This window comes from Rana temporaria, chromosome 5 (assembly GCF_905171775.1).
Source record: "Rana temporaria chromosome 5, aRanTem1.1, whole genome shotgun sequence".
NCBI lineage: Eukaryota > Metazoa > Chordata > Amphibia > Anura > Ranidae > Rana > Rana temporaria.
In genome coordinates this window covers 289,676,305-289,693,455 of record NC_053493.1, presented here as the reverse complement: position 1 = coordinate 289,693,455, position 17,151 = coordinate 289,676,305, and the positions used below count along the sequence as shown (strand labels likewise).

The following is a 17,151-nucleotide window of genomic DNA, read 5'->3' as shown; positions in this document are numbered from 1 at the left end:
TCCCAATTTGCTATGTCATAGGAAATATCTAGACATTTTATTTATGCCTAAGCAGTACCCTGAAAAATGTACATTTTTAGGTAGATTCCGGTACCTATGCCTAACTTTGCGGCGGCGTAGCTTCAGGCATTTAAGCTACACCGCTGTAAGTTAGCTAGGCAAGTACATGATTCACAATGTACTTACCTGCTAAGTTACGGCGGCGTAGCCTAAATCGGCGGGCGTAAGGGCGCCTAATTCAAATGTGTTTGAGGGTGGCGTGTTGTATGTTAATGGGGCTTGACCTTACGTTTTTTAAGTTTTTTGAGAACTGCGCATGCGCCGGGCGCCTACATTTCCCAGTGTGCATTGCGGCTAAGTACGCCGCACGGGCCTATTGATTTTGACGTGGACGTAAACGACGTAAATCCCGATTCATGGACGACTTACGCAAACGACGTAAAAAATTTGAATTTCGACGCAGGAACGGCGGCCATACTTGACATTATTATTCCAATAGGGCCTAGCTCTAACTTTACCCGGCATATCTCTTACGTAAACAGCGTAAAAGAACTGCGTCGGCCGGGCGTACGTTTGTGAATCGGCGTATCTACTCATTTACATATTCTACGCCGGCCGCAATGGAAGCGCCACCTAGCGGCCATCCAAAATATTGCAATCTAAGATAGGACGGCGCAAACCGTCCTATCTTAGATATGTTTAAGCGTATCTCTGTTTGAGCATACGCTTAAACATAAGTCGGCGTAGATTCTGAGTTAGGTCGGCTTATCTACTGATAAGCCGGCCTAACTCTTACTGAATCTACCTAATAGTCTTGAATTTCTGCTAAAAAGTGCACTTTCTGTGAGCGTGCATAGGGACTTGTGTGTCTACAGTCTAGTAGTGTGTCTGAGGTGTGAGATCACTGCTTTCTCTGACTGAAAGTCTCAGGAGATTTGGAATGAGATTTGGTGATTGTCACTACTTTGCTGCTCACTGTCCTCCTTGTTGATGGAGTCTTACCAAAACTCTACCAAGATGGCTGCCTCCATATACACAGAGCAAAACAAGGCATGTCACTTGGAAAGATCGGCTGCAAGGAGACCACTGGCAACACTACAACAATATGCTATAATTTTTCTTTAAGATTGGGTCACTTGGCTTAAATTTAGGTTTGGAAGGAATATGGTGACATCTAACAGATCGACAAGCCAGCACCCAATCTGGAATTGCACATCATACAACACTTGGTGAAAGGTGTTTTAGTTTTTGTTTATGGCAAACAACACTAAAGAAAAGCAACATTATACCATAACTGTATGGGTAATTTTAAAACAATATCACTGGTAAGCCTTACTTGATATCCTCCCAGGGTGATTTTTATGGAGACATCCAGGGGCTTGTTTGTGACTCCAGCAACTGACTTTATTAAAGACATGAACAATAGAGGGAACCAGACAATACAAATCAGAAGAACGATAATCATGCCGCCCATTCCATATTTCACAACTTTTTTCTTTTTCTGACCACGGGGCTGAGGATATCGCTAAGGAAGAACAATTGCAAATGTTAAAATACACGCATAACACCCTAACATCAATATCAAAGTATTTTTACAGGTTTTTAAATATGGTGAGAGAAGTGTTTTTAGCTTTTCGGACTGCTATTATGTAATGTGTCCGTTACTGCGCATTCTACTACAATACAAGGCAGTACCATTCATTCCTAACCCTTTTCTGCTTACCCACAGCATCCTTTTTAAAAGTTTGGAATGCTGGGGATGGGGGTGAGATGGGAAAAGATCAGCTGATCGCATGACCAGTGTTTGTTAGGGGTTAATTGTACCCCAACTCACCTTACTAATGTAGTGCACAGCAACACACAATAACAGTGTACTTTGTGATGTGCTGCATTGAAAAAATTTAGGCATGTCTCCTTTTTTTTGTTTAGTCTGTGTATTTCATGCCCATTCAAATGATTAAAGTTGTACTTTAATTCTTACGTACCTTAACTCTCCATGTTAACATACGTAAGTATTAAAGTGGAACTTTAGTCAGAAAATGAAGTCCTGTTAGATCACTTCATGCTGGCCTTTTTTACAGGTATAGCTATGTAAAACATAAAAAATAACTGCCTACACTTTTTATTGTTCAGTGAAATAAAACAGATTTCCAGATAAAGACCAAAGTCCTTGCTTGAGTGACAGGTTATTTACATATTTCGTGCACGTGCTTGCAGGAAAGACAGCCAATCCTGGGAGAGCTGGATGGGAGAGGTGAGGAGGAGAGGGGAGGGGGATGTGAATTGTGCACTTTACAGAAGCTGTGCATGTCTGCAAGCTAGTGCACGAGATATGTAAATAACCTGTCACTCAAGCAAGGACTTTGGTCTTTATCTGGAAGTCTGTTTTATTTCACTGAACAATAAAAATAGGCTTGCTCAGCGCTGAATTAACTCTGTGTGGCAAGACTGGGCACAGATGATAGGAAATCTTAGTCTCTACACTGTGACCTCAAAAAAAATAAAAAAAATGGGGTTTACATCCACTTTAAATACTTAAAACAAACACATTAGCTGCATTCTGAACTTTTTGTTAGCAGCTAAGAATGTTAAAGATAAAATTAAAGGCAAATGCATCAAGGATAATTGTATGTTTTATTTTCCTTTAGCTAATAATGTTCTATGACACATTCATGTTCATTTTTATATTGTATAATGCAATGACAAGACATTAATTACCTTTTCAGATTCTCGCCAACATTTTAGTATAAATATATGAGCATAAATATCTTCCACACAGATCCAGCTGGAAAGGCTGAGTGTGGTGTCAGTCCATACCCAATCCATGACAGCTCGTAGCTCAGTTAAAAATGGCACCAAGCGAAACCTGTGGAAAGACATCACATATCACTAGAGCCATCGAAAGTTCTACTTGCCTTGCAGAAAGTCTGTGTGGAAATTCATTTCTTCTTGTTAATACTTTGTAAAACTGGACATACAGTATATGATGTTATTTACTTCATGTGTGTATGCTAGGTGACATTTTACTTTGTATTAAAACTGAATGTCCGGCAAACAGCTACATGCATAGAAGAATTACACAGGAGCTCTTTTACTTGCATAGGATTTGTATTTATGCCATTCATTCCCAAGATATACACAACCCAGCTAGATAGCACAACCAGTGGAGAAATGTATTTTCTCTACTGCTGTTATGTGATGCAACTAACTTTCTCCAAGCCTTTCCTTGCACTAAAGCACAACTGATTGGCTGCCATTGCTTTTTCTCCATGTCATTTTGAGCTCTGATGTACAAAGATTTTAAGAGGTTGATACAAAGTCAAATACTTGTCCATTCAGGACACATGTATAAAATTATGGCTAAAATCCTTGCTTCTTTAAGGCAAGGAAGTAAATATGCCACATCACACATGGCAGATTTTCATTTGTACAAATTAAACCTGGAACAGCAAGTCAGAGAAACGTTTAAAGTGTTTGTTACCCAAAAAAAAAAATTTGATCCTGTTCCTTTTAAACATGTTATGCAGAACAGTGCTTGTGCTGTGTAATTTGTTCCTCTGTATCACCGGAAATACCTGGGTGATCCTGCTTGGTTCTGCCATCCCCTCTGTAAACTGACCACAGTTTATCATGGCTGTAAAGGCCTGACACAGTGGTCAGTTTACGTGCCTTCGTCCTCTTCCCCACCCTTCCTGCCTGTCAGCTCTTACGAGTACCCGCTCCCCCTCCTGTGCTAAAATTACTCTTAAATCTCTTACATTTTCACACAGATGTCCCTGTTTGCTAATGACAAGTGTCCCAGTGCTGTGCTTTATAAATAAAATGCCACTATATACCTGATTTCAGAGCGCCGCTCAGCGCTCACGTGACCGGCCGGCTATTTCCTCCTCCCCTCCCAACTGACGTCAGCGGGGGATTCTCAAACCCCCCTGCTCTAGCTGTCATATCGGGAGAGGGGAGATCTGGCCGATCACGTGAGCACCGAGTGGCACTCTGAAATCAGATATATAGCAGCATTTTATTTATAAAGCACCACACTGGGACACTTGTCGTTAGCAAACAGAGAAGATTGTGGAAAGAGAACAGAGTGGCTTAACAACCACTTTAAAGCCCTGATCCGCCTACTTGTTAAGGAAATGTCCTCTTCCCACCACCAGTCTGAGCTGTAAAGAGCAGCAGCAGACTGGTCAGGTCACCTCTCTTCTCCCTCTGCTCTCTCTCTCCTCCTATCAGCATGTTCCATGTTAGCATATTTGCATGCAGTATACCTGATTAGTTTCAAGTCAAATTCAGGTACTGACACATGTTGCTTTAAAAATGCAAATAGTTAACTAGAAAATGCATTCCCTGAGGAAAATGCGAGTGGGAATGCTGAATTGCTGAGCCCGCACCAAAGCCATTCACCATAACCACTACACTATCTTTAGGACACACAGCTCCTTTCTCTATCTGCAAAGTAGAGAGTATGCTGACTTCCTGGTCGCCCCTCCCCCCTCAAGAGGTTTCCCCTCCCCCCAGGTCAGTGAGGAGGAATATTGCACTGAGGTAGAAAGCTATTTATGGAAAGAAATTCCATTACAAACGCCTTTTAATTCACAGACCAATACATTAATTACGCCTCCAAACAAAACGTAATAAATCCACAACCGTACATGCGATCGATACAGCGACTTCACCGTTTGAAAGACACGGCCCTTGTGAACGCATCGATATGAAATTTATGTTGATAAACTTAAAATTGTGGCCATGCCAGCGATTTAGAAAAGAGCGTCTTTGTGTGTTTTGCAGGAAAATTTTTTAAATTTTTAACATGGACGGTCAATGAGAGTGGTTTTGTCACTCTTGTCCTTTAGAAGCTCCTGGAACTAAAACTAAAATACGTATCACAAAACTGATCACATTGCCTGAAACCAGACAAGCATACCTACGTTTTGATATATAAATTGTGTATGACAAGTAGATCTTGTGGGCGTGAGAGCAATTTGTTCGCCCTTTTTTTAAAGATAATTTTTGTTTTCAAAGATCTCCACTCTAAAGGTCACATGACACACTCTAAACCTGCTCCATAGGATTACATTATAACCGATAAAAAAATCACTAAACGTAAATTGCGTTTTCACAAAAACCGTATAAGATATCAATCTAAAAAGTCATGTTTGGATAGCTGAATATTTTGTGACCGCTTTAAAGTTTGTTTGGTGTCTGTAAGTGAAAGTATGAAGGAGCTGAAACTTTTGGCAGAACGTGTGTTTTGAAGCAGGAAAAAGGATGTTCTCATTGACTTCAATGTTAAAAAAAAGTGTCTAAAAGCTTAATATTTTAAAAAGTATAAATAGTACAAAAAAACTTGAAGAAGTCCCATCGTTAGCTGAATGAGACGAACATTTTAAAAGTTAAATGGTCTCAATAGCTGAAAGTATGCAGAAGTTACGCAGAGCCAAAAAACGTACGGAATAAAATTAAGAAGAAGAATAATAACTAGAAAATGCATTCCCTGAGGAAAATGCGAGTGGGAATGCTGAATTGCTGAGCCCGCACCAAAGCCATTCACCATAACCACTACACTATCTTTAGGACACACAGCTCCTTTCTCTATCTGCAAAGTAGAGAGTATGCTGACTTCCTGGTCGCCCCTCCCCCCTCAAGAGGTTTCCCCTCCCCCCAGGTCAGTGAGGAGGAATATTGCACTGAGGTAGAAAGCTATTTATGGAAAGAAATTCCATTACAAACGCCTTTTAATTCACAGACCAATACATGAATTACGCCTCCAAACAAAACGTAATAAATCCACAACCGTACATGCGATCGATACAGCGACTTCACCGTTTGAAAGACACGGCCCTTGTGAACGCATCGATATGAAATTTATGTTGATAAACTTAAAATTGTGGCCATGCCAGCGATTTAGAAAAGAGCGTCTTTGTGTGTTTTGCAGGAAAATTTTAATTTTTTTTAACATGGACGGTCAATGAGAGTGGTTTTGTCACTCTTGTCCTTTAGAAGCTCCTGGAACTAAAACTAAAATACGTATCACAAAACTGATCACATTGCCTGAAACCAGACAAGCATACCTACGTTTTGATATATAAATTGTGTATGACAAGTAGATCTTGTGGGCGTGAGAGCAATTTGTTCGCCCTTTTTTTAAAGATAATTTTTGTTTTCAAAGATCTCCACTCTAAAGGTCACATGACACACTCTAAATCCCTTCCATAGGGTTACATTATAACCGATTCCATTTTCTGAAAAAATCGCTAAACGTAAATTGCGTTTTCACAAAAACCGTAAAAGATATCAATCTGAAAAGTCATGTTTGGATAGCTGAATATTTTGTGACCGCTTTAAAGTTTGTTTGGTGTCTGTAAGTGAAAGTATGAAGGAGCTGAAACTTTTGGCAGAACGTGTGTTTTGAAGCAGGAAAAAGGATGTTCTCATTGACTTCAATGTTAAAAAAAAGTGTCTAAAAGCTTAATATTTTAAAAAGTATAAATAGTACAAAAAAACTTGAAGAAGTCCCATCGTTAGCTGAATGAGACGAACATTTTAAAAGTTAAATGGTCTCAATAGCTGAAAGTATGCAGAAGTTACGCAGAGCCAAAAAACGTACGGAATAAAATTAAGAAGAAGAATAATAAAAAACGAATATCAATACTGGGAATGCTTATTAAAGCATTCCCACTAACTAGAAAATGCATTCCCTGAGGAAAATGCGAGTGGGAATGCTGAATTGCTGAGCCCGCACCAAAGCCATTCACCATAACCACTACACTATCTTTAGGACACACAGCTCCTTTCTCTATCTGCAAAGTAGAGAGTATCCTGACTTCCTGGTCGCCCCTCCCCCCTCAATAGGTTTCCCCTCCCCCCAGGTCAGTGAGGAGGAATATTGCACTGAGGTAAGGAAAGCTATTTATGGAAAGAAATTCCATTACAAACGCCTTTTAATTCACAGACCAATACATTAATTACGCCTCCAAACAAAACGTAATAAATCCACAACCGTACATGCGATCGATACAGCGACTTCACCGTTTGAAAGACACGGCCCTTGTGAACGCATCGATATGAAATTTATGTTGATAAACTTAAAATTGTGGCCATGCCAGCGATTTAGAAAAGAGCGTCTTTGTGTGTTTTGCAGGAAAATTTTTAAAATTTTTAACATGGACGGTCAATGAGAGTGGTTTTGTCACTCTTGTTCTTTAGAAGCTCCTGGAACTAAAACTAAAATACGTATCACAAAACTGATCACATTGCCTGAAACCAGACAAGCATACCTACGTTTTGATATATAAATTGTGTATGACAAGTAGATCTTGTGGGCGTGAGAGCAATTTGTTCGCCCTTTTTTTAAAGATAATTTTTGTTTTCAAAGATCTCCACTGTAAAGGTCACATGACACACTCTAAATCCCTTCCATAGGGTTACATTATAACCGATTCCATTTTCTGAAAAAATCGCTAAACGTAAATTGCGTTTTCACAAAAACCGTAAAAGATATCAATCTGAAAAGTCATGTTTGGATAGCTGAATATTTTGTGACCGCTTTAAAGTTTGTTTGGTGTCTGTAAGTGAAAGTATGAAGGAGCTGAAACTTTTGGCAGAACGTGTGTTTTGAAGCAGGAAAAAGGATGTTCTCATTGACTTCAATGTTAAAAAAAAGTGTCTAAAAGCTTAATATTTTAAAAAGTATAAATAGTACAAAAAAACTTGAAGAAGTCCCATCGTTAGCTGAATGAGACGAACATTTTAAAAGTTAAATGGTCTCAATAGCTGAAAGTATGCAGAAGTTACGCAGAGCCAAAAAACGTACGGAATAAAATTAAAATTAAGAATAATAAAAAACGAATATCAATACTGGGAATGCTTATTAAAGCATTCCCACTAACTAGAAAATGCATTCCCTGAGGAAAATGCGAGTGGGAATGCTGAATTGCTGAGCCCGCACCAAAGCCATTCACCATAACCACTACACTATCTTTAGGACACACAGCTCCTTTCTCTATCTGCAAAGTAGAGAGTATGCTGACTTCCTGGTCGCCCCTCCCCCCTCAAGAGGTTTCCCCTCCCCCCAGGTCAGTGAGGAGGAATATTGCACTGAGGTAGAAAGCTATTTATGGAAAGAAATTCCATTACAAACGCCTTTTAATTCACAGACCAATACATTAATTACGCCTCCAAACAAAACGTAATAAATCCACAACCGTACATGCGATCGATACAGCGACTTCACCGTTTGAAAGACACGGCCCTTGTGAACGCATCGATATGAAATTTATGTTGATAAACTTAAAATTGTGGCCATGCCAGCGATTTAGAAAAGAGCGTCTTTGTGTGTTTTGCAGGAAAAATTTTTAAATTTTTAACATGGACGGTCAATGAGGGTGGTTTTGTCACTCTTGTCCTTTAGAAGCTCCTGGAACTAAAACTAAAATACGTATCACAAAACTGATCACATTGCCTGAAACCAGACAAGCATACCTACGTTTTGATATATAAATTGTGTATGACAAGTAGATCTTGTGGGCGTGAGAGCAATTTGTTCGCCCTTTTTTTAAAGATAATTTTTGTTTTCAAAGATCTCCACTCTAAAGGTCACATGACACACTCTAAACCTGCTCCATAGGATTACATTATAACCGATAAAAAAATCACTAAACGTAAATTGCGTTTTCACAAAAACCGTATAAGATATCAATCTAAAAAGTCATGTTTGGATAGCTGAATATTTTGTGACCGCTTTAAAGTTTGTTTGGTGTCTGTAAGTGAAAGTATGAAGGAGCTGAAACTTTTGGCAGAACGTGTGTTTTGAAGCAGGAAAAAGGATGTTCTCATTGACTTCAATGTTAAAAAAAAGTGTCTAAAAGCTTAATATTTTAAAAAGTATAAATAGTACAAAAAAACTTGAAGAAGTCCCATCGTTAGCTGAATGAGACGAACATTTTAAAAGTTAAATGGTCTCAATAGCTGAAAGTATGCAGAAGTTACGCAGAGCCAAAAAACGTACGGAATAAAATTAAGAAGAAGAATAATAAAAAACGAATATCAATACTGGGAATGCTTATTAAAGCATTCCCACTAACTAGAAAATGCATTCCCTGAGGAAAATGCGAGTGGGAATGCTGAATTGCTGAGCCCGCACCAAAGCCATTCACCATAACCACTACACTATCTTTAGGACACACAGCTCCTTTCTCTATCTGCAAAGTAGAGAGTATGCTGACTTCCTGGTCGCCCCTCCCCCCTCAAGAGGTTTCCCCTCCCCCAGGTCAGTGAGGAGGAATATTGCACTGAGGTAGAAAGCTATTTATGGAAAGAAATTCCATTACAAACGCCTTTTAATTCACAGACCAATACATTAATTACGCCTCCAAACAAAACGTAATAAATCCACAACCGTACATGCGATCGATACAGCGACTTCACCGTTTGAAAGACACGGCCCTTGTGAACGCATCGATATGAAATTTATGTTGATAAACTTAAAATTGTGGCCATGCCAGCGATTTAGAAAAGAGCGTCTTTGTGTGTTTTGCAGGAAAAATTTTTAAATTTTTAACATGGACGGTCAATGAGAGTGGTTTTGTCACTCTTGTCCTTTAGAAGCTCCTGGAACTAAAACTAAAATACGTATCACAAAACTGATCACATTGCCTGAAACCAGACAAGCATACCTACGTTTTGATATATAAATTGTGTATGACAAGTAGATCTTGTGGGCGTGAGAGCAATTTGTTCGCCCTTTTTTTAAAGATAATTTTTGTTTTCAAAGATCTCCACTCTAAAGGTCACATGACACACTCTAAACCTGCTCCATAGGATTACATTATAACCGATACAAAAATCACTAAACGTAAATTGCGTTTTCACAAAAACCGTAAAAGATATCAATCTGAAAAGTCATGTTTGGATAGCTGAATATTTTGTGACTGCTTTAAAGTTTGTTTGGTGTCTGTAAGTGAAAGTATGAAGGAGCTGAAACTTTTGGCAGAACGTGTGTTTTGAAGCAGGAAAAAGGATGTTCTCATTGACTTCAATGTTAAAAAAAAGTGTCTAAAAGCTTAATATTTTAAAAAGTATAAATAGTACAAAAAAACTTGAAGAAGTCCCATCGTTAGCTGAATGAGACGAACATTTTAAAAGTTAAATGGTCTCAATAGCTGAAAGTATGCAGAAGTTACGCAGAGCCAAAAAACGTACGGAATAAAATTAAAATTAAGAATAACTAGAAAATGCATTCCCTGAGGAAAATGCGAGTGGGAATGCTGAATTGCTGAGCCCGCACCAAAGCCATTCACCATAACCACTACACTATCTTTAGGACACACAGCTCCTTTCTCTATCTGCAAAGTAGAGAGTATCCTGACTTCCTGGTCGCCCCTCCCCCCTCAGGAGGTTTCCCCCCCTCCCCCAGGTCAGTGAGGAGGAATATTGCACTGAGGTAAGGAAAGCTATTTATGGAAAGAAATAACATTACAAACGCCTTTTAATTCACAGACCAAATACATGAATTACGCCTTCAAACAAAAGTTAATAAATCCACAACCGTATATGCGATCGATACAGCGACTTCACCGTTTGAAAGACACGGCCCTTGTGAACGCATCGATATGAAATTTATGTTGATAAACTTAAAAATGTGGCCATGTCAGCGATTTAGAAAAGAGCGTCGTTGTGTGTTTTGCAGAAACATTTTTTAGACTTTTTAACATGTCTCTTGTCCTTTAGAAGCTCCTGGAACTAAAACTAAAATACGTATCACAAAACTGATCACATTGCCTGAAACCAGACAAGCATACCTACGTTTTGATATATAAATTGTGTATGACAAGTAGATCGTGTGGGCGTGAGAGCAATTTGTTCCCCCTTTTTTTAAATATAATATTTTTTGTGGATGATCTCCACTCTAAAGGTCACATGACACACTCTAAACCTGCTCCATAGGATTACATTATAACCGATAAAAAAATCACTAAACGTAAATTGCGTTTTCACAAAAACCGTAAAAGATATCAATCTAAAAAGTCATGTTTGGATAGCTGAATATTTTGTGACCGCTTTAAAGTTTGTTTGGTGTCTGTAAGTGAAAGTATGAAGGAGCTGAAACTTTTGGCAGAACGTGTGTTTTGAAGCAGGAAAAAGGATGTTCTCATTGACTTCAATGTTAAAAAAAAGTGTCTAAAAGCTTAATATTTTAAAAAGTATAAATAGTACAAAAAAACTTGAAGAAGTCCCATCGTTAGATGAACGAGATGAACATTTTAAAAGTTGAATGGTCTCAATAGCTGAAAGTATGCAGGAGTTACGCAGAGCCAAAAAACGTACGGAATAAAATTAAAATTAAGAATAATAAAAAACGAATATCAATACTGGGAATGCTTATTAAAGCATTCCCACTAACTAGAAAATGCATTCCCTGAGGAAAATGCGAGTGGGAATGCTGAATTGCTGAGCCCGCACCAAAGCCATTCACCATAACCACTACACTATCTTTAGGACACACAGCTCCTTTCTCTATCTGCAAAGTAGAGAGTATGCTGACTTCCTGGTCGCCCCTCCCCCCTCAAGAGGTTTCCCCTCCCCCCAGGTCAGTGAGGAGGAATATTGCACTGAGGTAGAAAGCTATTTATGGAAAGAAATTCCATTACAAACGCCTTTTAATTCACAGACCAATACATTAATTACGCCTCCAAACAAAACGTAATAAATCCACAACCGTACATGCGATCGATACAGCGACTTCACCGTTTGAAAGACACGGCCCTTGTGAACGCATCGATATGAAATTTATGTTGATAAACTTAAAATTGTGGCCATGCCAGCGATTTAGAAAAGAGCGTCTTTGTGTGTTTTGCAGGAAAATTTTTAAAATTTTTAACATGGACGGTCAATGAGAGTGGTTTTGTCGCTCTTGTCCTTTAGAAGCTCCTGGAACTAAAACTAAAATACGTATCACAAAACTGATCACATTGCCTGAAACCAGACAAGCATACCTACGTTTTGATATATAAATTGTGTATGACAAGTAGATCTTGTGGGCGTGAGAGCAATTTGTTCGCCCTTTTTTTAAAGATAATTTTTGTTTTTAAAGATCTCCACTCTAAAGGTCACATGACACACTCTAAACCTGCTCCATAGGATTACATTATAACCGATAAAAAAATCACTAAACGTAAATTGCGTTTTCACAAAAACCGTATAAGATATCAATCTAAAAAGTCATGTTTGGATAGCTGAATATTTTGTGACCGCTTTAAAGTTTGTTTGGTGTCTGTAAGTGAAAGTATGAAGGAGCTGAAACTTTTGGCAGAACGTGTGTTTTGAAGCAGGAAAAAGGATGTTCTCATTGACTTCAATGTTAAAAAAAAGTGTCTAAAAGCTTAATATTTTAAAAAGTATAAATAGTACAAAAAAACTTGAAGAAGTCCCATCGTTAGCTGAACGAGATGAACATTTTAAAAGTTGAATGGTCTCAATAGCTGAAAGTATGCAGAAGTTACGCAGAGCCAAAAAACGTACGGAATAAAATTAAAATTAAGAATAATAAAAAACGAATATCAATACTGGGAATGCTTATTAAAGCATTCCCACTAATAAAAAACGAATATCAATACTGGGAATGCTTATGAAAGCATTCCCACTAATTATGAAAGCATTCCCACTAAAAAACGAATATCAATACTGGGAATGCTTATTAAAGCATTCCCACTAATTATTAGTGGTATTTTGTTTTTTATATCTGCCTTAATAATGATTATGAGCAAACTATAAGGCAGGGTTGCCAACTTTCAGTAAATTTACGAACAGTTTGTAAAATCTGTACTTTTTGCATCTGTCCTTGATTGTCCATTACGGACATGTAGGCTGCATGTCTGTAACTGACATTCATTACCAGATGAAACAATTATAGATATTACAAACTGTTTATAAATTTACTGAAAGTTGGCAACCCTGCTATAAGGGGAATGTGACATAATCATTTTCTCTTGCAGGGTAGTTGGGAGGCTTGATAGTCAATCTGTCACAAATGGCTTAAAAATGGACTGTTTGATATCACCCTTAAGTCACAGAGCAACCCAAGTAATCCATAAATCAAATAATCAGAAAGCATCCTTTTTTCCGTTTTGTGCAATGCTCTGTGTTACTCACTATGGGTAACTTCATATCATTACAATTGTTGCCAAAAAAAATTGCTGGCATGTATGTACAGACAAACATGGTGATAATGAAGTGAAGATCACTAGATGCAATCTATGTGCTGACACTTACCCTTGGAATAGGAACAGATTGACATAATTGTAGCTCTTCGTCAAGAAGTTCCCAAGCACACGTGTAGGATATCCACAACGAATTTGATATGCAGAAAGTCCAAAGTAGATACACTTCACAAAATACCACAGTTGGGCAACAATGTTCTGGCTAAACTTCCTTTATAATACCAAAGACAAACAGGGTTATTTCCCCATTAACGTCATATGACAATTGTATTGCAACGATTGATTAGCCAGGCTATATTATTTTTATAGATACCTTTCTGTTACGCCTGGCAAAATGAAAAACATCCAAAAATGTATTCCAAATACCAGGATGACTTGGAAAATGACTTTTCCCATGACAGTTTTTCTAAGATAGAGCGCGCGATCCACAACCATGGTACCAAACTGGATCAACACCATCACTAGGAATGCCTCCGGGACCTGGTCTTCTGACAATGATGAAGTGATGTCTGCTGCTGCTGAATGTTTCTGAGAGCATAAACAAGATTAGATGCTTTTTTTTCTGTTATCAACATCTCTAGTTTTTGTAGTGTTGCATTCAATGAACCTAGCTTTGTAGAAATGCAGGTTGCTACCATTGCCAGCTTAAGGAAGTTGTTTAGTTCCCTGGTTTTCATTTTTATCCTCTGGATTCACTACTTAGTGCAGGGATCTTAACCTTGAGGGTTTGGGAACGAAATGATGGGGTATTGGATCTGAGTGATGAATAATTTAAAAACATGAAATAGGATTCTCTGCATTTTGTTAATCTGAATTTAAAATGGAGAAGTTATCTTGATGTGTCAGATAACATGCCAGTAACCTTGTCAGTAATTGTACCTGGATTCAATGTTTTATTTGTACAAAAACAAAAGCATATTGGAAAAGCCACTGAGTTGTCTGTAATCATGGAAAAGGTTAAGAACCTTTGTATTAAAGGATATTTTCACCCAAGAACAAGAGTGTAATAAATTGCATCCCACCAGTCCTTAGATGTGGTGGTTGCATTAAGCAGCCCATAGATGATCCGATTTCCCTTCCTTTTTCCTTCCCTTTTTCCTTCCTTGAATCTGTGGTTCCATGAAGGAAAATTACTAAAACCTTTCGTCAGCACAGTCAGTGTTGATGCGGGAATGCCTCCCACAGCGTTATTGTGTTCTGCTGGCTGGGGGGAATGAAGAGCGTTCCTGGCTGGCAGAACACAATGATTACTGCTAGCAGCTATAGCTGACGGCAGTTACTGCAGGTACAAATCCGACAGGCTGGTTGTACCCAAGTCATTTGATGGATCAACTTGGGTACAATCACTCTGCCCATAGAAAAATCTCGGCCAGTCCCCGCTGACTCAGCTGACTTTCGATCTATGTATGGCTGACCTTTGTTTTATTTTTTTCAGGCTGAGAACATTTTCAAAAAGTACAAACTACCCTTTGATCCTGCCAGAAACTCAGTGTTCCTGTCACATACTTGAGATGACCAAGAAGCAGTCTTATCTTTTTTGTATAAACTACTAGTCCTATCAAACTCCCTGTAATCGAGATGAACAAAGGCAGACATCTTTGAAGACATACCTGGGTGGCAATCATTTCTGCCTCTATAGATACAGTGCAGAAATAAACATACACAGGACGTGTGCTATTCATAGGATTACCAGATGAAAAAGTCTCATAAAAAGCAGAATTAATGCAGTGACTACATCTAAGGACTAGTAAACTGGAGTATATTACATTGTTGCTTATGGGTTTAGATATGCAGTGCAGTATGCAGATGAAGAGTAGTATTGTACCTTGTTTGTACTTGGCTCATGGTTCACCAAGCAGTGCAAAATGACAGCCAGGCAACCATTGTTATCTTACTAACTTTTGACACCTCACATTTCCTTTCCTTGCTGGTTTACTTACAAAAAAAGCAGCTTATGGATTATGAATAAAAAGTTCTAGTTTTGTCCCAGTTTTCTTAATATCAACTGTAAATTGTACACTGTATTGGAGGAGCTGCACAGTGAGGAGCAATGAATTGTGCAAAGAAGCAATTTTTGTGCATAAGGGCTTGGGCCAGTTATAACACCTTCAAGTTTCACACCCTCCTACATCAGGCATGCCAGCTTTAGTAATTAAATAAGTGCAAGTGCTCCAAAGAGGAATGTTACTTGACCAATATGTGTAAAAAATATACAGTATCTCACAAAAGTGAGTACACCCCTCACATTTCTGTAAATATTTCATTATACCTTTTCATGTGATAACAATAAAGAAATTACACTTTGCACAATGTAAAGTAGTGAGTGTACAGCTTGAATGACAGTGTAAACTTGTTGTCCCCTCAAAATAACGCAAAACACAACCATTGATGTCTAAACCGGTGGCAACAAAAGTGAGTACACCCCTAAGTAAAAATTTCAAAATTGGGCCCAAAGTGTCAATATTTTGTGTGGCCACCATTATTTTACAGCACTGCCTTAACCCTCTTGGGCATGGAGTTCACCAGAGCTTCACAGGCTGTGACTGGAGTCCTCTTCCACTCCTCCATGACGACATCACAGAGCTGGTGGATGTTAGATACCTTGCGCTCCTCCGACTTCCGTTATAAAGATGCCCCACAGATGCTCAATAGGGTTTAGGTCTGAAAACATTCTTGGCCATTCCATCACCTTTACCCTCAGCTTCTTTAGCAAGGCAGTGGTTGTCTTGGAGGTGTGTTTGTGGTCGTTATCATGTTGGAATACTGCCCATGCGGCCCAGCCTCTGATGTAAACCCTAATGAGCATCTGTGAGGCATCCTCAAACGGAAGGTGGAGAAGCCCAATGTCTTTAACATGCACCTGTTCCGTAATGTCATCATGGAGGAGTGGAAGAGGACTCCAGTGGCAACCTGTGAGGCTCTGGTAAACTCCATGCCCAAGAGGGTTAAGGTAGTGCTGGAAAATTATGGTGGCTACACAAAATATTGACACTTTGGGCTCAATTTGAAAATTTTCACTTGGGGTGTACTCACTTTTGTTGCCAGCGGTTTAGACATTAATGGCTGTGTGTTGATTTATTGGTTAACATTCTTTCATTACAACTACCTGTGTTTCCCCTTTTTCTCTCTGGCTTCATGTTTTTATTTGTGTTAATTGATTTTAATTAGGATGCACTGCCCCCTATTTGTTGGGGTACTGTATATCTCTCTATATAAGTTTTTATTGTAATCCAGTACGCTATAAGGAAGGCTACCGCCGAAACGCGTTAGAATTTTTATATATAGCAAAAAAGAGTTTTACAAGAAGAAGCATTATCTGCATTTTTTGCTATTTGCCGTTTTGGAATATAACAGCCTGTGCACCGCTATTTAGATCATTATCCTTCATTATGCAGTAGAGCAGTGGTTCTCAACCTTCTAGTGCCGTGACCCTTGATAAAATTTCCCAAGTTGTGGGGACCCCTAACAGTAAAATTATTTTCGTAGTGTGGGTTGTCAGCACCCAAGGCAAGAAAAGTAATTTGCCCACAGACATTTAGCGCTCCCTGAGTCCTTTTAATGTCAACTATAATCGCAGGTAGTGTCACTCACTGTGTCTCTGGCTTCACTGTGTTTCCGACTTTGTGGTGTATCGTAGCAGTGACACCTATGCTGAAATCAGTAGATAGGGTCTCCTCCAGCCCCTCCCATTTCACATTCCTCACCAGTCAGCTGACCTCTAGTCTTTGCCCTCCAGCCATCCCGTGAACTGAATGGGCACCTGTGAAAAGGCTGAGTGGGTGGCTGCGGGCTCCAGGGATAGGCCTGCTGGGTGGCTCCAAAAAGGCTGGGAGAGTGATGCGGGATTCAGGAACAGCGCAGGATTTTATGACCCCTGGCAAATCATCATTTGACCCCGAGGGGGTCTCGACCCCCAGGTTGAGAACCACTGCAG

General features: G+C 39.0%; 1 protein-coding gene across 7 annotated transcripts in view; it reads right to left on the bottom strand.

The window, feature by feature from the left end:
• The window catches only part of PIEZO2 (piezo type mechanosensitive ion channel component 2), a 432,615-nt gene that overhangs the window by 18,157 nt on the left and 397,307 nt on the right, over positions 1-17,151 (bottom strand). For all 7 annotated transcript variants that reach the window (XM_040353951.1, XM_040353956.1, XM_040353950.1 and 4 more), the window contains 4 exons: positions 13,531-13,745; positions 13,270-13,428; positions 2,719-2,866; positions 1,337-1,525 (listed from right to left, as the gene is read on the bottom strand). In XM_040353951.1, coding sequence (XP_040209885.1) covers positions 1,337-1,525; positions 2,719-2,866; positions 13,270-13,428; positions 13,531-13,745 — 711 coding nt within the window. The remainder of the gene's footprint in view (positions 1-1,336; positions 1,526-2,718; positions 2,867-13,269; positions 13,429-13,530; positions 13,746-17,151) is intronic.